We start from the raw sequence: 20,854 nt of genomic DNA on the forward strand, positions 1-20,854 counted from the left end.
AACCAGATTCATTTTCTGGCTTTGCCACTTACTGTGACTTTGGGCAAAAAATAACCACTCTGAGCCTCAATTTTCTGATCTGCTAAATGGTGATAATACAGGTACTTCACAGGATATGTAGAGGTTTCATATATAAAATAACATGAGAGGAATTCGATGAAATGGTACCTGCCATATAATTTGTGCTATACAAATGGTAGTTGCTCTCATCCCTTATTTACTTGCTCCCTATTTGGTTGCAAAATAGGATTAAAATGATGTTTTAAATTGCCCAACTATTCAGCCATCAGTAACTCAGCAGTTAGTTGTCCCACTTCCAAATCCAGTGAACTGAAAGTTACTTGTTGTAGTTTAACTTCTTGGGTTAATAGGAATGCTTCCAGAAGACATTAAATATATGAACAAAAATATGTGGGGAAAGGCTTTTTCAAATAGTCCAGTTGTCAGATATCCTGCGTAGGCTACTTACCTTGGGTGCTTTTTGCTTGTTTCTTTGGTTTTCTTTGAGACAGATTCTTGCTCCGTCAGTCAGGCTGGAGTGCAGTGGCACAATCTCAGCTCACTGCAACTGCCGCCTCCTGAGTTCAAGAGATTTTTCTGCCTCAGCCTCCCAAGTAGCTGGGACTACAGGCATGTGCCACCACGCCCAGCTAAATTTTTTGGTATTTTTAGTACAGCTGGGGTTTCACCATGTTAGCGAGGATGGTCTCAATATCCTGACCTTGTGATCCACTTGCCTCGGCCTCCCAAAATGCTGGGATTACATGCGTGAGCCACTGCACCCAGCCCCTTGGGTATTATTTTCAGTTCTGGGTTATTTTCTTTTACAATGGATTTTATTTTTTCATAGATTTTATTTTTCACTGATGACCAGAGTTTGTTCCTGCTTCTGCATTGTCCTCAGCTGACAGTTGTGAGATTAAGGAAATGGCAGGGAATTTACAAATGAAATCACCAACCTACTCCTCCTGAACTGTCCCTGGTATCTAGGCATAACAGGCAATGCGTTACCCTGATTTATACCTACTTTATGCCTCTGCCCTTGGGTTGGGTGCTATTATCCCTTACTTTTCAGGTAAGGAAACTGAGGCATAGGACAAGTATGTGCCAGGACCCAAACCTGATTCTCAAATCCATATTCTGTAACTCTGTATAGCTTGGCTATATTTATTTTGTCAGTGTTTTGTTTTTCACATTTTGGGAGTATAACAGAAAACCAAATGAGTCTCAGTTATATTTAATTAAATTTTCAGAAATGATCCTTGAATCCTTTTGGATGTTAACTATCTGAAATTAAGTGGTATTTGAGTATTTTGCCACACTACTTGGAGAACAATCTATAGCCAGTATTTAGTTAGAATACCTTATGTATAATTATTTTTATTCCAGAATATTTTTTTAAAATCAGCTATATTCTTGAATAAACTATTTTAGTTAAACATGAAATGTGGGTTTTGTTCACCAAATAATAATGTACTGAGGCAGTAAGGAAAGTTTTATTTTACTCTGGCTGCTGTCTTCATCTTTCTTCTCCTGTTTTGTTTTGTTTTGTTTCATTGACTGGAAAACAAAGATTTATTTCCCTGCTTGATTTGATTAAACATGCTTTGCCAAATTGATGCATGAGAGCCAGTTTCTATGAGAACTCTCTTCTGGAGATGTACAGCCATGTAACTCTGTATTTCCTCTCATATCTGACTGCTTGTTTCCAATCTTTTGACTGCTTCCTTGCTTTTTATGCCTTTATCTTTGCTTATTTGAATTAGGTACTTCTCTGCTACCTTTCACCTGCTCTTTTTCTGTGCCATTGTTTTCCTTGCTACCCAACCTAAAACCAGGCCCTAGAGAAACAGAAAGAATACATTGCCTGCCTTAGGAATGAGCGAGACATGCTCAGAGAGGAGCTTGCTGACCTGCAGAAGACAGTGAAGACGGGAGAGGTATGTTAGCATCAGCCTGGAGTTCAGGTCCCTTGCTGCTGTACTCTTTCTTCCTTTCACCCTGCCATCTTTCCTAGCCTGAATACAAACTACAGTGTTTATTCCCTAATCCAGATTTGGTAGGTTTAAGCTATTTCTTCCACAGAGCTATATTCCATGTAACTGATTCTAACCAGGTTTTACCTGTGGCAAACATGTATTGTTGCAGAATTACCTCACAGAGCTTACTGCTTCCATATGGGCCTTTTGTGATGGTGGGTTTTTCCTCCCCCTGCAGAAACATGGCTTAGTTATAATCCCTGATGGCACTCCCAATGGTGATGTCAGTCATGAACCAGTGGTTGGAGCCATCACTGTTGTGTCTCAGGAAGCTGCTCAGGTCTTGGAGTCAGCAGGAGAAGGGCCACTAGGTAAGATACTGGTTGCTCTGTTGATGTGGATGAATGTTGCCCTATTGGGTTTTCTGCTTTTTCATATCCCAGCTTGGAAAACAAAAACAGCATAAAGGCTGTCTGAGACTCAAGTGGATCCTTAACCAGAAGAATCTGGGCACATTTGCACACTGTCTTCAGACATCCTTGACCTTGGGAAACCAGCATCTGAGTCATTGTAAGGCAATAAGTGTAACTGTAAGGTCCATGGATGGAAGTATTGTGGGTCTATACACATTGCTTTCTACTTAACTGCAAACTTTCTGCAAAGAGATAGTCTAGTCTACCTGTGCTAGGGGAGCAGTAGGCTGGCAGACTTCCCTTGGAACATCTGGTTTTATGTTCCACTACTTACCCCCAGGGTTCTGTACCTCTTTTCCACCACATTTCTTAAGCCAAGAAACAGATGACCAAAAAGATAGGTATCAGAGAAGTGTGATTTCCAGAGTCTAAACCTCTTAAATTTAACCTTTTGAGAATGACACCTCTCTCCAGGAAACTCCAAAGTTGCTGACATGCCTCTCCAAGAAACCAAAGCCGCCCATCCACTGACCCCACTAAGAAATCTACTCTAGAGGAAGAAAAATGGCACAGATAGATACTGTATTATTAGCTAACTTTTATTTTTTAAAAAACAATCTTTTTTCCCTTTTTCATTTTGTTTTCATATATGTGTTAGCTTCTTAGAGGAGTGAGCAATGTAAGTGTGAAGCAAACTGAAAAACATTTTAAAAGTGAGCACATTCTCTAATGTGGAGCATTCCAGAAACGTGATTGCAGGGCACTTTGAATAAAGCAGGATGCCGGGTAAGGGTGAGCAAGAGAGATCTGGAGAATGGAATGAGAATACGGCCATAGGCAGCCCAGGGTGTTTCCGCGCAGCTGTTTCCCTGGTCTGCAGGTCCAAACAGGCAGACCTGCTTGGAAGGTGCAGAAGAAACTAGGATCTATATCTGGCAGTGACCTTGTTTATAGAGGGTAGTGGCTGGCCAGGTGTCAGCTGCTTTTTTAACTGCACCACAGTATCTCTTCAGCTGAAGGGGCCTATTTTAATGTGGGCTTGGGAAGAGTCAACCCCTCCAGAGGCCAGGAGTGAGCCCTAATGTTGCTGCTACCAAGCCTCAGATCACCCATGGATGCCCACATTTTTTTTTTTTTTTTGAGGCAGTCTCACCTGGTCGCCCAGGCAGGAGTGCAGTGGCACGATCTCAGCTCACTGCAGTGTGCAACCACTGTCTCCCGGGTTCAGACGGCTTCCTGAGTAGCTGGGATTACAGGCACCTGCCATCATGCCTGGTTAATTTTTGTATTTTTTTTAGTAGAGACAGAGTTTCACCATGTTGGCCAGGCTGGTCTCGAACTCCTGACCTCAACTGATCTACTCACCTAGGCCTTCCAAAAGTGTTGAGATTACAGGTGTTGGCCACTGCGCCTGGCCCAGCTGCCCACATCTTGGAGTGGGTCCGCTTCCCTCCCCACTGGCTTTTGGGGACTTTGCTTCCTCCAGCATTGTGTTCCTCTCTTTTCTCCCAGTCCTGCTGTTACCCATCTTCTTTCACATATTTGGCTCTCTTGCGCTAAGGGCTCAGCCTGTGGGAATACACTTGACATTTGAATTGTCTGTCTACTAGTGAAAACTTGAAACAAGGAAATGACTTCCTTTGTATTTGTTTGTCTTTAAGTGGCAAACCACTGCTTTGCGGAGCAAATGTTGCATTTGGTGCCCTGACAAGTATCAGTTGTGTGGAAGTACGTTTTAGGTAATGAGGAACTGTTCTGTAATGCTACTAAAGCCTTTCTTTCTTTAGATATTCATAGCTGTAAGTAATGTAGCTTATCAGATAATACTAGCTTATGAGTTTGAACAATTTTTAATTGTTTATTATACTATATCATCACATTTAGTTTACGATCTTTTTGATTTGTTTTAGATGTAAGGCTACGAAAGCTTGCTGGAGAAAAGGAAGAACTGCTGTCACAGGTAAAGGCATTCTTATTGGAATGTAATGTAATTTTAACGAAGTTACATGATAAAATACTGGCTAACTGAAATGTACGTTAGAAAGAAATATGCTTATTTCAAACGTTCAGTACTCAAGTGAGATTTGAAGGATAGATAATTCATATTTTGCCTCTGTTATTTTCTGTTCTTAAAAAAAAAAATTTAAGGGATAGCTTAAGGAGTCACATTGTTTTCTACAAAGCTTGTTATGAGCATAGCAGTCCCCTGCCCTGGCTCCTCTGTCCTCACCCCTGACCATTTCTGTTAAGTGCTTTTAGCTGATTCTTGTGTATTGTCCTTGTATCTCTGTATAACATACTTATGTTGCTTCCTGATCATTCTGCTTCAGGCATTCTATATTGACATCCTTTTAGGAAGATGAGGATTTAGCTGTTTCATCCTCTGTCCCTGTCACACATATATATATTTCCCACTCCCATATCCTCCTAATAAAGGAACAGTCTGCTTGTGTCATTAGGACGCTCTAAACACTACTCACAGTGGAGCCAGATTGCATTTGAGGATCACAGTTTATCTCCTTCACAACTGTTAGTTTCCTCTAAAGTTAACGTTATGGGTTTTTCTTTGTATTTGCTTGGTTTTCTGTCATCAGTTTAGCCAGTCTCCAACAGTAGATTAAACCCACTCAGGATTTTCAGATGCATATGGCATTCTTTCAGTTCCAGTTTTGAATCTGGGTGCATCTGACTTGTCCCTTTCTAAACTAATGGCTTGCTCTCTCCTTACATAGATGACGGTCACCCTTCATTGACATCTAGGGATTTTCTTTGGGTTGGGTTTCCTTTTTCTGGTGTCTTATGCCTTGCTCCTTATTTATTCTCCTATTTTGGTACATCTTCCAGTAACTTCCTGAGAAGAGGGTTTGTGGGTTGTTAATTTTTCATGACCTTGCAGGCCTGAAGATGTCTTCATTTTGCCCTCTTTCTTGATTAAAATAGTTCAGCCGGGTATAGAATCCTGAGTTGCAATTGTTCTCCTTAAGATTTTTTAAAAAGACATTTCCTAGTTGTGCTGTGGCTTCAAGTATGGCTATTGAGATTTCCTGAATGTTTTGAGTTCTGATCTTTTCTGATTTGTTATGTTTTTCTCCTCTTTGTGGAAGCTTGTGTCCTATTCCGTCTCTAGTGTTGTGTAATTTGAAGATAGTGATGTGAGTTGAAGTTTTCATGTGTGATGCTGGGCCCCTGTCCATTCTAGGAGCGCATATTTTTTAGTTCTGGGAAAATTTCTTGAATGATTTCGTTACTGATTTTTTTCCATCCCATATCCTCTGTGTTCTCTGTTTTGGAACTCCTATTCAGTCATTCAACAAATGTTGAGATTCTGCTATTTAACATGCGTTATTCTAGGCACTTGAGACATTTCAGTGAATAAGTTAGTTTAGAAAAAAATTCCTGCCCGAGGGACATTCTAGTTTGGAAACATCAGACAATAAACAATATTTGATAGAGAAGGTTTGTGTGAATGCATTTATTATATGTGTTTCTCTGGCTACTTTCTGCTGGATAGGGGCAGGCATGGAGTGGGTAGAGAGCTAGATTTTACCAGGACAGTATTAATGGGGCAGGAGAGGTGAGGGAGTTTGTAAGAAAATGATTATAATGATGGACCTTAAGATTAAACTGGATGAAGAGGATTTGGGAGATATTCAGGAACACATCAGGTGTAATAGAAAGATGTAATCTGTAGATTAGTGGTACCAGTGTGGTTGAAGGGTTGTTGGAATTCTGGTCTAGAAAGAATGACCTAGAAAGATGAGGAATAGTGGTTAGAGGATTCATGGAACTAAATTGTGTAGGGATTACAACTGTCTGATGATGAGATCTAGGTATTTGATTGTGAGAGTGAGTAGCTGAGGGTAAGAAGGGATAGATGGGAAGATCCTTAGAAGGAAGGTAGGTTAGTCCATTTTTTGCTTTGCTATAAAGGAATATCTGAAGCTGGGCAATTTATAAAGAAAACCGTTTTCACTGGGTGCAGCGGCTCATGCCTGTAATCCCAGCACTTTGGGAGGTTGAGGCAGGTGGTTGAGGTTGAGTGTCGAGACCAGCCTGGCCAACATGATGAAACCCCAACTCTACTAAAAAGTATACAAAAATTAGCCAGGCATGGTGGCAGGCACCTGTAGTCCAGCTATTTGGGAGGCTAAGGCAGGAGGGAGGCAGAGGCTGCAGTGAGCCAAGATCGAGCCACTGCACTCCAGCCTGGAAGAGTGAGACTTTGTCTCCAAAAAAAAAAAAAAAAAAACGAAAAAGAGGTTTAATTTGGCTCATGGTTCTGCAAGCTGTACAGGAAGCATGGTGTCAGCATCTGTTCAGCTTCTGAGCTGTTTCCTGAGGCCTCAGGCCAGGCTGCTCTTCAACTCTTAACCTCAGGTGATCCGCCCACCTTGGCCTCCCAAAGTGCTGGGATTACAAGTGTGAGCCACTACACCCAGCCGGCCTCAGGAAACTTCTAATCACAGAAGAAGGTGAAGAGGGAGTAGACATGTAAGTCAAGAGTGGAAGCCAGAGAGAGTGGGGAGGTGACATACACTCTTAAACAACCACACACCATGTGAACTACCAGAGCAAGAACTCACTCATCACCAAGGGAATGGTGCAAAGTCATTCATGTGGGATCTGCCCCACGACCCAGATATGTCCTACCAGGCCCCACCTTCAGCACTGGGGATTACATTTCAACATGAGATTTGGAGGGGACAGACATCCAAACCTTATGAGGAGGTGTTCCAGAAATTGAGAGATCATTTGTAAGGGAGATCCTCTACTTAGATATACATTGAAATTGCCAAAAATTCAGATAGGAATAGTCCAGAGGGAGTGCAAGCTGGGAGCGATTTAATAAATGGTAATGGAGGAATGGGATTATGGCAATGATAAGTAGTTAGTACATATAATTTCAAGAGATGAGATTAAGACCTGGGACTTTTAGGGAAGATGGAGGGAAAATAACACTAAGGAAAGCAAGAGGACACCTATTCCATTTTTAGGTTCAGTGGTAAGAGGCTGTGGAAGTAAAAAGCCAGTGTTTGGCTGGGCGTGGTGGCTCATGCCTGTAATCCCAGCACTTTGGGAGGCCAAGGCAGGTGGATCGCTTGAGGTTAGGAGTTCAGGAGCAGCCTGGCCAACATGGTGAAACCCCGTCTACTGAAAATACAAAAATTAGGCTTGCTGGCATGTGCCTGGAATCCTAGCTACTTGGGGGGCTGAGGCAGGAGAATCGCTTGAACCCGGGAGGTGGAGGTTGCAGTGAACTGAGATGACACCGCTGCACTCCTGTCTGGGCCACAGAGCAAGACCCTGTCAAAAAAAAAAAAAAAAGAGAGAGAGAGAGCTGCAGAAGCAGGATTCTTAAGGAAGAGGGTTCTCATCAGAGCATGAAGGTAAAGGGAGGATGCTCAGAGAAGAGATTGAGGGTAGGTGGTTTGCTGATAATGGACTGGTAATTCTAGAAGGCACAGTGGAAAAGTTTCAGGCATTGGGAAAGGTTAGGAAATGAAGGTTAGTGGCATACAGACACTTGTGAGAGAGTGCAGAAGAAGGACATGACCCTTTGCAAGATGCATGTAAATAGTAATGATAGAGATGAGATTAGTCCTGGTTTCTTCAAGGCAGCTAAAGATGGTGACCCTATGTGTGTTGAAAGGGCGGAGGTGTCTGGGAAGTATATAGATTTACTTACAGATTAGTCCCAATACACAGCTCACGCTTTTCCCATTGGGGAGTAGCAAAGTTAATCTTAGTGCATAGGCTTCCCTTTGACCCCTTTTGATAGAGTTAAGGACAGCTGGGAAGCCATCTCTATAAATCCAATTATTTTTATATACAGAAAGTTTTCTAAGTAAGAAAATTTAACCTATGTCTAAAAGTAAACAACAACAAACTGCTCATAGACTCTTCCATTTTTAAAAATAATCCCTTGAATATATCCCATCAAATAACTGTTTACATTTTTGTTTTATTTTATTTTAGAGATGAGGTCTTACTATGTTGCCCAGGTTGGTCTCGAACTCCTGGGCTCATGTGATTCTCATGCCTCAGCCTTCCAAGTAGCCGGATATATAAGCACATGCCACTGTGCCTGGCTGGAATTTTCCATTTTTAAAAAAAGTAACAAAAAATACCCCAAAGATGTACTGTTCCATAAGCAGGCACAAATTTAAAATATGGCTACTTTTATTGGGACACCTGGTCCTGGGGCTTGCTCTTTTCGATGTTTGTTCATAGCTTATCTTTAGCACCTAGGACAGACAGTGTGTCTCCTATTAGGCACTCAAGAAAACAGGTTTTGAATGAATTAATGATTTGTGTGGCTATTATGATAAGGGTCTGCTTTGTTCTATGATGTGGCCATAGAATAAGCATTGGCTTCATTTGAGAGACTGGAACTTGCTGATGAACCTTTATTTTCATTTCAGATTAGAAAACTGAAGCTTCAGTTAGAAGAGGAACGACAGAAATGCTCCAGGAATGATGGCACAGTGGGTGACCTGGCAGGACTGCAGAATGGCTCAGACTTGCAGTTCATCGAAATGCAGAGTAGGTACCAGGGGACAGGCCAGTCCCAGTCTGAATATAGACTGTGTCCCAAGAGTGGGTTTGTCAGCAGGCTGCTGGAGTCTTGTAATGCACCTTTTTTCTTTTCGAGAGAAGTCTCGTTTTGTCGCCCACACTGGAGTGCAGTGGCGTGATCATCAGCTCACGTCAACCTCCGCCTCCTGGGTTCAAGCAATTCCCTGTCCTGAGGAGCTGGGATTACAGGCATCTGCCACCACCCCTGGCTAATTTTTGCATTTTTAGTAGAGACAGGGCTTCAGCATCTTGGCCAGGCTGGGCTTGAACTTTTGACCTCGTGATCCACCAGCCTCAGCCTCCCAAAGTGCTGGGATTACAGGCATGAGCCACCATACCCAGCCCTTTATTTTTATTATTTATTTATTTGAGACGGATTCTCACTCTGATGCCCAGGTTGGAATGCAGTGACACGATCTTAGTTCACTGCAGCCTCTGTTTTCCAGGTTCAAGTGATGCTCCTGCCTCATTCTCCCGAATAGCTGGGATTACAGTCGTTTCCCACCATGCCCAGCTGATTTTTTGTGTTTTTAGTAGAGACCTGGTTTCACCATGTTTAGCAGGCTGGTCTTGAACTCCTGGCGCCTCAGGTGATCGACCCACCTCGGCCTCCCAAAGTGCTGGAATTACAGGCATGAGCCACCACACCCGGCCATAATACACTTTTCTTAAGAGATATGCTACAGAGATTCGTTAGTCCTTGGCCAGTCCTGAAAAACAGTCCTAGTCGGCAATATAGCTGAATAGAGGCTCTCCTAGCCTCACGTGTGCGTCAGGGGACGATGAGGTTTATTGCTCTTTCTCTTTTTGACTAAAGTGATTTCCAGGAACTTCTTGCACATAGTGAAATACCTTTTGACAGCCTGGCACTATCCTTTTCCACACCCATGTGTCATCTTTAAGCTCCCATACAGTAAGCCGCCTTCCCCATTAAAGTTTTTTTCTCTGGAATTTATCTTGGATAATTGGAGGAATATATTTGGAACTACTTTACACTAAATTGAATAGTTTCAGAATTTTCCTAGAAGTATTTTTATTAATCCAAATTAATCTTAATTAGATGAAATGTAAAATAAGTCCACAAAATAACATCTATTCATTTTACCCAGATTATTCCAGTTTTTCTCACTTTCTACTTTTGACCTCATAATAAAATGATCGCTGTATTCACACTAATTCCTATGGTAGGAAGATTTCAGCAATTTGTAGTTAGACTTTGTTAGTGATTCTATATCATTCTCGGACAGAGGAGATTTTTATTTTTCCAATAAAAATAGTGACTTTTCTGATAACTAATATTAAAATCTTGTTTATTCCCTGGACTTTTCATCTAAATCATCTGAGATAGGCTGCCAAGAAAAGAGGTCTTGGGGCCAGGCTGAGGTGGTGGATTGCTTGAGCTCAGAAGTTCAAGACCAGCCTGGGCAATGTGGCGAAAACCTGTCTCTTTGGGGAGGGGAAAAAAAAAAAAGAGAGAAAAGATTTTTTGGATTAAGGCTTATTAACTTTTGATATTGGTATTATCTCTTCTGTTAGACATCAGTTGGGACACTTATGACATTTCCTGGTGAATATTTTGTTCAAAAATGCGATTTTGTTGTGGAGGGTAGATGAGGACAGGGACATAGAAAGAGGCAGACAGACTAGTTAGGAAGCTACTATGATGGTGAGCCTGAACCAGTTCAGTGGCTGTCAACAGTCTCAGAGAGACGGTAGGGGACAGATCTGAGAGATTGTCCTTATGCAGCAAATTTAAAAGGAAACAGGTTGAGGGGGAATGGGCTGGCATTTATATGCGAATGCTTCATACAGTAGGTAGGGGTCGAATAGCTGGTATTTGGAGAAGGTAAAGTACCCAGGGAGGAGGTGTAGAACAAAGTGAGCTTTGCAGAACTGTGGGAAAGCTGGCAAAGACAAAAGCAAGCAGCTCCCCTGGACCAGAAGGCCAGGAGTGGAGCAGCTCTCGGTTCTGGACAGTGCCTTGCTTATTATGCAAGTGTTTTGGAATGGGATTTCAAAACACACATGAAATTACTGAGACAAGGGACTTAAGCTTTTGAAAACAAGATGGGAAAGGTGGTTTGGAGAGTGAGAAGGAAGCAGCACATCTGGATAATCAATAGGTTGCTGAGGTTAACAATTTAAAAATAAGATCCTGAAGCTTCTTTTAGAGTTCAGAAATAGGAATAGTTCTCTTTCACTACCAGATATGGCTTTTGGGGAGATGGTAACCCTGTTAATTTTAAGGTGACAGTAACTGTCCAATTAGAAAAATCTCTCACATTAAAGACTATAGATAATTGTAACCTTGATCAGATGGAAATGTAGCAAATTTCTTAAGTTAGATAATCTGAATATTTCCTGTGGTAGGTTAGATTTGGTTATCTTTTGGAACTCTTATTACTCTAATCATGCCAGAGACTGGTTTTTGCTAAATTTGGATTCTTGGAGGGATTTTAAAAGTCCCCCCTGCCCCCCGCCATCATTTCTAAACTTTTCATTTTAAGTGATTTACTTCCTAGGTCAGATGTTCGTCTGATAACTTACAGCTCTACCCGTAACACATTATCATGTTACTGAACAGCATTTATTCCAGCATATATTTATTTAAGCATACACTATGTGCAAAGCACTTGGCTAGGTACAGAGGTAGATTTAAGAAGGCCAAGACAGGCCCCCTCTCCTTATATACATATACTATGTTTAAAAAGCATGATAAATGTCATAAAATGCAAATAAAATACAACAAGGGAAAGAGTTATAATTAAGGAGAGACATGTAGGAGGTAAAAATTGAGCTTGGCCTTGAAAGTTGTTTATGACTTAAGTCAAAAGTGGGAGAAAAGGACCCTTAGGGTATTGGACAGCGGAAGCAAAACCTGGGAGATGGGAAGGTATGGGGCCAGGTTCAAGGAACCAGAGGGCCCAGTCCCATGGCCATGGAGGCTCCATAGGCTACACATAAAGTTGGCAGGGGCTGCTGCTGAATTGGCAGGGCTCCTTTCTCAAGCTCTGCTCACACACAGCATAGGGTTAAGAATGAATTTTCTTCTAACTCTTGCTGCAAGTTATACTGTAGTATTATATGTGCTAGAGCATCTTGTAGCTGAAGATGCTGTGGTTGTTGTGTGTGCATTTGTATTTTGTAATCTTAAGACTGTATGGTCCTCTTGGTGCCGCAAAGGCACTGCCTGATGGCTCATACTGTCCATCTGTGACCGGTGAAGATAATTCATTGTTATCTTCTGTTCTAGGAGATGCCAACAGACAAATTAGCGAATACAAATTTAAACTTTCAAAAGCAGAACAGGATATAACCACCTTGGAGCAAAGTGTAAGTACTTTTATATAGTACCAGGTGATCTAAATGTCCTTCCTGCATCTAAGTGGCTAACAGCCCCATGAGTGCTTGGGTTGCCTTGGGATGCCCTTTGCAGTTGGATCGATTAAAGTTCTGTATTAAAATAGAAAAGCCAGCAGAGAGCACTTGGTGGAGCATTTTAGCGTTCTGTTTTCTCTAAAAACATAGGAAACTATAGCTGTCATTGTTTTTTGTAGATATTTCAAGAGAATTCAAGATCATCATTTGCAACAAAATCCCTTAGTATACATTCCAGAAAGTCTAAGAACTTTTCCATTTAGTGAGTCTCTTTGGCACTTAAACAATATGGTCATCATAAAACTTAGCATGGGAAATTGGCCCTAAAATGACTCTACAGCTGTCATCCTCTCTGGGGACATTTTTTGATTTATAAATAGCAGTGAGTTCCGAGAGGACCTGTGACTCACCCTTAGGGAACTTGTTAGTGTTAGCTCTTGGCATTTATAACAACATTGTATTTCCATCTTGGCTACCAAAAAGTGGTGACTTCTGGTGCCCAGTAGTAGAAGCCTGTGTTCTTATACTTACAGATTAGCCGGCTTGAGGGACAGGTTATGAGATACAAAACTGCTGCTGAGAATGCTGAGAAAGTTGAAGATGAACTGAAAGCAGAAAAAAGGAAGCTACAACGAGAGGTACTTAATGGGCTTCTTGGAAAATACATTCCTAAACGTATCTTCTGGAAACAAACTCTTAGCTGTGTAAGAAGTGTGATACTTAAGGAAACAGCAGTGGAGTCACTTACTAATTTGTGTTGTTGGTTTTTGACCTGCATACTGACTGCCATTTACTTTTATGTTTTGGTCAATTTAGAAAGTAAGTAAAAAGACAGTTTTTGTTTTTGCTTCAGATCAGGGCCGTTTCTCCAATTTCATCCTTTCTGTAATTAAAACAAATAAAGAATCCTCAGTATCATCATTTAATACCTCTACCTGACAGAAAAAATGAGGCTGTGTGTCCTGCACAGGGCCGTCACAATTAGCAGTGCTTTCATTTTCCAGGAAGTTGAAATAAAGTAGCACTGGATGTTGTTTCTGACCACATGTAGTGACTGCACTCTCCCTGTCTCCAGTTACGAACAGCACTGGACAAGATCGAGGAGATGGAGATGACCAACAGCCACCTGGCCAAGCGGCTGGAGAAGATGAAGGCCAATAGGACCGCACTTCTGGCCCAGCAGTAGGAAGACCACCCTTCGGCCTGGGTGCTGCTCCTTGGGGCCCTACCTAGAGGGACTGACTTTTGTCCATTGACACAAACCCCTTTTAGTACTGTTTTGAGTTTTGTCGTTAAAACAGCCACCTTTGTATTTTATAATTTATGAGCGAATGAAGCCGGTTTGAATCTTCGTGAATGAACACTTTGGATTTTGTTGTAGTTTGATTCTAGACTAAGAACCAGTCCATGCTGTTTTTATTTTTTATCTCCATAATTGTAGAATCATGTTTACTTAACATCTTCCCCCAGCTGCCTCAGTAACTGGGCACTCGGAGGCCTTGGCACGGGTTCTGGAGGACAGACAGCAATTCTGTGAGTGCTCACTGAGATAATACTTGCTGGAGACCTCAGAAAACACAAGTGCCTTCTCCATGGTGCAATTCAGACTTCAGTGATCTCCAGTGGTCAAAAGACATTTACCCTTAATCAGACAACATTTATATTTTGGTGAAGAAACAAGTTCTTGGGTGAGGAATCTGTGTTTCACTCAAATTTATATGTCTGGAGGAAAAAAGCCTTTTTTTGTAAAATATTTAAATTTATATAAGAAAATGTTAGAAAAAAATATGGGGAGTGTATATAAAACTTGCTTTATTGCATGGGGCAGGGGAAGTCCAGGCCTAATACTCTTAAAGAAGAGTCAGTTCCTTTATTCTTCAATACAACTGTGCTGTACCTGGTAAAGTATTTTATCTGCTGCTTATGTGTGGAATGAAACCTCAAACAAACCCAAAGGGGGAGGGTAGGGCAGGGCGGGCAGGTCGGAAATCTGCCTGAAGATTCTATTAAATACACCCTTTTGCCAACCACAGTTGGCTACTGACATGTTCATTTTGTTACAGAAGACTTTAAAACAAATCATGGCAACCACATCTGTCTTCTTTTGTCTCCTTCTCAAGGAAAAATAATCTGGAATGTAGAACTTTTAAAGACTTTAGTTTCATCTTTAGAGGTACCCTGTCCAAGAGGCTTTTTTAAGTCATGGAGTGCAACTGTTTTGCAGGATTTATGATTCTCTTTTTGCTCTCAGTACCCAGGTGGTTTTATTGAAATTATTATTTTATCTTTAAAGTGTTTACACAGAAAACATATTGGGGAAAATCTAGTGACTAAAGGCACATGAGATAATAAAACTAGACTTTAAAAAGGTCACTCAAAAGTGAATGAAATCTCTAATATTTGTTCCTTCTTTAGCCCTTCATTTAAAAAATATGGATACCACTCTCCAGAATTTAGATGATTTTCCTATATATTTTCTTTTCTTTTGAGACAGAGTCTCGCTCAGTAACCCAGGCTGGAGTATAGTGGCACAATCTTGGCTCACTGCAACCTCCACCTACCGGGTTCAAGCGAATTCTCCTGCCTCAGCTTCCTGAGTAGCTGGGACTACAAGTGTGCACCACCAAGCCCGACTAATTTTTGTACATCCAGTAGACACAGGGTTTTGCCATGTTGTCCAGGCTGGTCAAACTCCTGACAGCAAGTGATCTGCCTCCCAAAGTGCTAGGATTACAGGTGTGAGCCACCGTGCCCTGGCCTATACCTTTTCTAACAGTAGCAACAGTTGTGTGGTTGGGGGGGTGGGTGGAAAGGTGTTCTAAAGTGCAGGTTTATTCTAGAACTCCATGCCCACTAGAAGCAACATACTGTGTGACCCAGTTCTTAAAGCTCAGAAAACCCCTCTTCCTCTCTACTCAAGGTCACTCAGCCTGTGCCCCACCTGGGCTCATGGAACCTCATTTCTGAGATGCCCTGGTCTACTTTGTGGAGTTCTTATTGTTCAAAACTGACCTTGGCTATTTTGTGGCACAATAAATATGACTAACTCATACTTACGCCAGGGGCAGTGGCTCACCCCTATGTTCCAGAATTTTGGGAGGCCGAGGCGGGCAGATCACCTGAGGTGAGGAGTTAGAGACCAGCCTTGCCAACATGGTGAAACCCCGTCTCTACTAAAAATACAATATTAGCCGGGCATAGTGGCACGTGCCTGTAATCCCAGCTACTCAGGAAGCTGAGGCAAGAGAATCGCTTGAACCCAGGAGGTGGAGGGTTGCAGTGAGCTAAGATTGCACCATTGTACTCTAGTGAGTGAGACTCCGTCTCAAGAAAGAAAAAAAAACAAAAAAACTCATACTTACTATAGATGAAATAAGGACTGTTTTCTTCCTTTCCTCAAGTTTTTTTTTTCCTTAATAATTAGCTTTGGTTATTGAATACACTAGATGATCAAGTCAAGCTTTCTCCATGGTCAACGCCATCAGAGCCTGTGACATGTTCAGGACCTCTTTTAAAAGACATCTGAACTGACACAATATATACATAATAAAATTAAATAAGAAATTATGTTAGGACACATCTGACTATTTATTTGTAACCAATCCACCATGTATAAAAGAACACTACCAGTTAGTTGGAAGGCAACTGTAAGTCTTAAGTGCTCCCAACAACATCGGAATACAAAGAACGAACCAACACATCCCACAGTGCACAAATGACCATATTTAACACCTCTCAAAGACTTTGTATAGATCAGGCAGGTTAGCAAGCTGCAGGATATTACCATCTTCTGTGAAATGTTTAGGAGGCAGAATGTGGGAGCGCAAGGCTTTATAGACAATGTGTTCCACAGTCCACTTCCAGGAGTTTGAAATGGAGCCAGACACTTCACTCTGGAAAACACATTAGATGTCATAAGCCTCCCTGATTGCATCCCAACATATACTGGCATCCTGGCTGATGGGATGTGCACTGGGCCTGGAAAGACTTGCTGGCTTGTAATGGGCTGTGTTATCTAGTGCTTTTGAAGTGTATTTTGTGGGCCAGCCTCTCAGGGATCCCACAGGCCTGAACACGAGGATTTTTTTGTTGTTATTATTATTTATTTAAAGACAAGGTCTTGCTCTGTCACCCAGGCTGGAGGGCAGTGGTGTGATCATAGCTCAATATAGCCTCAAACTCCAGGGCTTAAGGCATCTTCCCACCTCAGCCTCCCCAAATGCTGGGATTACAGGTGTGAGCCACTATGCCCAGCCAACACGAGCTTTTTAAGGGGAGAAAAGCAGCCACTGCTCTGCGGGACTGTCTCCTGTGGAACCTTTACTTTCATTCAGGGAGAAAATGGTTTTTGTAGCAGGAGCTATAACATAATGTCTGATCCTGTACTTGGATGGCAACAGTAGGAACTACCTAACTTACATTAAAAACAGGGCTCTGTAAGTAGTCCTGTTTTCTAATCCCCAGGGAAGGAATGAAAATACTATTGGGGATGATTTTGCCTCATTATTCCTTTTCTCCAAGTGAGCCTTAGCTATCCCACGTGTAAGAAAATGTTCTTTCTTGGCCAGGCACAGTGGCTCACACGTGTAGTCCCAGCACCCCGTGAGGTTGCGAGTTCGAGACCAGCTGAGGCAGGAGAATCGCTCCCGGGAGGCGGAGGTTGCAGTGAGCCAAGATGGCACCACTGCACTCTAGCCTGGGCAACAAGAGCGAAACTCCATCTCAAAAAAAAGAAAATATTCTTTTTCAGCTGTAGTTCCTTTTATTGAAGTAAAATTTCCAATCAAATTAGATAGTTGCCACACAGTTTGGTAAATGTATTGCTTGCCTTCGCCACTGGAATGAGATTTCCCTAGAGGCTTTGGCCAAGAGAACTGAATCTCTGCCCTCCGACCCACAGACTTGGAATCCTCAAGCATGCCAGCTGGGCTTCAGCCTCCCATCTGAAACTGGCTCACACTGCTCAGGAGATGACTGTGAACAATCAGGGGTCATACTCTGATTAAAGTGGGCTACCCTTTGATTCTTAGAATATTTCAACTCTCCTCTCCAACCTCCCCCAAGATACATGTTAATTTGAAAAGCATTATCATCTGACTGGAAAAAGTGACAATGAAACATTAGGAATCTAGACAACCTTTTTGTGTCAAGTTGACCTGTAAGAGGAGTTGCAGAGCCTTGTTTTCCTGGCAAGGCAGTGGTCAGATAAAGAGTAAGGCAAAAGCTAAGACAGACTGGCGCAACTGACCCAAAATCGGAAAACTAGCTACACACTTCAGACCTTAACAGTGGGAGTATATGGACTCTCCTGCCTCAGACAATCTAACTCAACCTCCCATTTCACACTGTGATGGCTTGTGTTTTTATATTTGACAATTTCTGAGGCCACTCGAGGTATGTTCTCCATGAGCAGAAGGAAGTAAAACTCATGAATAAAAGCTGACTATTGTGTTTGAACGTTGTTGGGTACAAAGAAATCTCCAAAATTTCAGAGATGGGCAAGTTTCATTTCCTAAAGATTATATGGGGGCCTGTCCTAGTCCTGGGGTGCCAATGTGTATCACCACTGTACCTGCTGGCCTGAGAGGGTTGACTCCTCAGATACGTACTGCTTCCGGATGGAGTAGAACATAGCACATTCCTTACTGAGGCTTTCAAAACACTCCTTTTCTTCGTCCCAATTCACCTGGTCCAAATAATTCAATACCTCAAAATAGGTACGTATTTAAATACATTTTCATTCTAAATGGAGATCACAGACTACTTAAAGCTAAAAATCTAGGTGTGACATTTTAGGCATTAAAACTATAAATGGGACTGCTGAATACTGCTGGGGATGAGAGGAGGCCCTCAACTGTCCGACCCTTATCATCTTTATCATTCCAGATCAAAGGGTGGTCAGGTGCCCTTTCCCTCCAGCACACATGCATGTCCAACATGCTTAGTATCTGCTTGATCACTGACCTCAGTGGCTAGTCGAAGAATGAAGATAGGCAGTCCCTCCAAAGGGGGCACATAGTTGTCAATCAGAAGGGGTAATCCAATCAGGCTCCCTTCCTGCTTGCAGGAAAAAGGACAAGGGAACAAAAAATAATGCTGTTATAGTTTAAACAACTCCCATTTCTCCAGTGCTTTCCCAGGTCTTGTCCTCATACCTGCCACTCTGGGTGACCATGTTACTTGATTGGGCTGGGCACAGGGGACACAGCGAAACACTTAAAAAGAATTTTTCATCCTGACACACAGAACCACCTTTTCTTTGGATCTGTTCGTGATCCAAAGAGTGTATCAAGATGGAGAGCCCCAAAGATCAAGAAGTAAGAAGAAATGGGAGCAAATGGCATAATCTCATTTACAGTGGCCTGCAGGGGTTCAGCTCTCCATGTCTGGGTCCTTCACCCTGGGAATAGGAGAGGCATGAATGGATAACAGTACAGTTACGTAACCTAGAAATGCAAATAGGGAGTGGAGAGGATGTCATGTAGGTCACTTGCTGCTTCTGAGGGGAGGCCTAGTCCTCGCCTTGGAACTTTTTTTTTTTCTGAGATGGAGTCTCGCTCTGTCGCCCAGGCTGGAATGCAGTGGCGCAATCTCAGCTCACCGCAACCTCAGATTCTCCTACCTCAGCCTCCCCAATAGGTCGGATTACAAGCACCAGCCACCACGCTCAGCTAATTTTTGTATTTTTTTTTTTTTTAGTAGAGATGGGGTTTTACCATGGTGGCCAGGCTGGTCTTGAACTCCTGACCTCAAGTCATCCACTCACCTCGGCCTCCCAAATCCCAAATCCTCTGCTGGGATTACGGGCATGATCCACCACCCCTGGCCAGAGCTTTTATTTTAAGAATACAACAGAGGTGTAAGAATGGCTGTCATACCTCATCAATTTCCAAAGAGAAATAGTCTGCAAGCATCTCAGCCTTCTTCTTCAGAAACTCAACAATGTATTCAGCAAGTCCTTCTTTAGGACCATCTTCCTCTGTCCAGCCACTCTCTGGACTATCTAAGGCAAGCATGGCGAGGTCAAAGAGCGGTGCTGGCTCCTAGGAAGAAGCAAGAACACGAAGGAGCAAGCTTTAACAGGGCATCCAAATGAAGCCTGAATTCCCACAAATCCACTATCAGAATGGCAGGTGAGAAACCACAGATTAAACACTCATCCCCTATATTCCCCAAAGGAAGTGCCCAAACAATCCACAACAAAACCCCTTTCCTCCTCCTCCTCGTCAATGGCCATTTCAATAGAGAAGATATGACAGAAAGCCTGCTGAACAGATGGGAAGGGTGAAGCCCTGGGGAGGGCTGCCGGCCCTACTTTCCTTCTGTGTAGCCTCAACTTTCATATTTGTAGAAAATCATGAGGCAGATCATTTCTTTCTATTGCCTCATAACTAAAGTGGGGGATGTGGCTGGAGAGTAAGTTAAACTGAATGACATTTCAGGCAAATCATCTAATGCAGAAACAAAGGGAAACTATGGTTAAAAATAAGATCCCTAAGTTATCCTCCATTTCCCCCTTCTGATGTTGTTACTCATTCTTTTACATATGTTATAAACCCACAGTACATTATTTTTTCATATTAATAGAACAGTCTATTAATCAAGGATATAACAATCCTAAATGTTTATGCACCCAATATCAGAGCTTTAAAATATATGAAAGCAAAAACTAAGAACTGCAAAGAGAAACAGACAAATCATAATTACAGTTGGAACAGACAAATAATAATTACAGTTGGAAGTTCCAGTACCCCTTTCTCAATAATAGGCAGAAAATCAGTAAAGATACAGGAGATTCTGACATCACTATCAACTTGATATACTTAGAACATTTGACTCAACGAGATCAGAATACAAATTCTTTTCAAGTACTCATGGAATATTTATCAACATAGGCCGTATTATGGGCCATTAAAAGTTTCAGTAAGTGTAAACGAAAGGCAAGTATGTTCTTTGACCAAGATAATGTTAAATTAGAAATTAATAACATTTTTAAAAAATCCTCAAGAGACTGGAAACTAAATAACAATTCTGAATAACCTATGGGTCAAAGAAGAAATCAAAAGGGAAATTAGAAGGTGTTTTGAACTGAATGAAAATGAAAACTATCAAAATTTGTGGGATGCTGCTAAAGCAGTGCTTAAGGGAAATTTATAGCACTTAACACCTGTATTAGAAAAGAAGAAAGGTCTGAAATCAGTGACCTCAGCTTCTACCTTAAGAAATGTGAAACAGAATGGGCATGGTAGCTTACACCTGTAATCCCAGCACTTTGGGAGGCCGAAGTGGGTGGGGAAGGGGGTGGGGGATCACCTGAGGTCAGGAGTTCGAGACCAGCCTGGCCAACATGGTGAAAGCCAATTTCTACTAAAAATACAAAAATTAGCCGGGTGTGGTGGTGCATGCCTATAATGTCAGCTCCTTTGGGAGGCTAAGGCACGAGAATTGTTTGAACCTGGGAGGCTGAGGTTGCAGTGAGCCGAGATCACACTATTGCACTGCACTCTG

At 42.1% G+C, this 20,854-nt stretch overlaps 2 protein-coding genes across 36 annotated transcripts in view; one reads left to right on the forward strand and one right to left on the reverse strand.

Moving 5' to 3' along the window:
- Nucleotides 1-14,717, forward strand: part of LRRFIP2 (LRR binding FLII interacting protein 2) — a 133,596-nt gene extending 118,879 nt beyond the window's left edge. For 20 of the 23 annotated variants that reach the window (XM_017508469.1, XM_017508479.1, XM_017508478.1 and 17 more), the window contains 7 exons: nucleotides 1,839-1,940; nucleotides 2,218-2,350; nucleotides 4,303-4,352; nucleotides 8,815-8,935; nucleotides 12,222-12,301; nucleotides 12,880-12,984; nucleotides 13,422-14,717. In XM_017508469.1, coding sequence (XP_017363958.1) covers nucleotides 1,839-1,940; nucleotides 2,218-2,350; nucleotides 4,303-4,352; nucleotides 8,815-8,935; nucleotides 12,222-12,301; nucleotides 12,880-12,984; nucleotides 13,422-13,532 — 702 coding nt within the window. In that variant the 3' untranslated portion in view covers nucleotides 13,533-14,717. The remainder of the gene's footprint in view (nucleotides 1-1,838; nucleotides 1,941-2,217; nucleotides 2,351-4,302; nucleotides 4,353-8,814; nucleotides 8,936-12,221; nucleotides 12,302-12,879; nucleotides 12,985-13,421) is intronic. The other 3 variants (XM_017508484.1, XM_017508485.1, XM_017508481.1) reach the window with 1 other exon arrangement.
- A 960-nt stretch (nucleotides 14,718-15,677) lies between these two features.
- The window catches only part of MLH1 (mutL homolog 1), a 55,202-nt gene continuing 50,025 nt past the window's right edge, over nucleotides 15,678-20,854 (reverse strand). For all 13 annotated transcript variants that reach the window (XM_017508452.2, XM_037731332.1, XM_037731333.1 and 10 more), the window contains 4 exons: nucleotides 19,225-19,389; nucleotides 18,311-18,403; nucleotides 17,919-18,032; nucleotides 15,678-16,239 (listed from right to left, as the gene is read on the reverse strand). In XM_017508452.2, coding sequence (XP_017363941.1) covers nucleotides 16,072-16,239; nucleotides 17,919-18,032; nucleotides 18,311-18,403; nucleotides 19,225-19,389 — 540 coding nt within the window. In that variant the 3' untranslated portion in view covers nucleotides 15,678-16,071. The remainder of the gene's footprint in view (nucleotides 16,240-17,918; nucleotides 18,033-18,310; nucleotides 18,404-19,224; nucleotides 19,390-20,854) is intronic.

Source organism: Cebus imitator, unplaced genomic scaffold, assembly GCF_001604975.1.
Source record: "Cebus imitator isolate Cc_AM_T3 unplaced genomic scaffold, Cebus_imitator-1.0 Scaffold391, whole genome shotgun sequence".
In the NCBI taxonomy this organism is placed as follows: Eukaryota; Metazoa; Chordata; class Mammalia; order Primates; family Cebidae; genus Cebus; species Cebus imitator.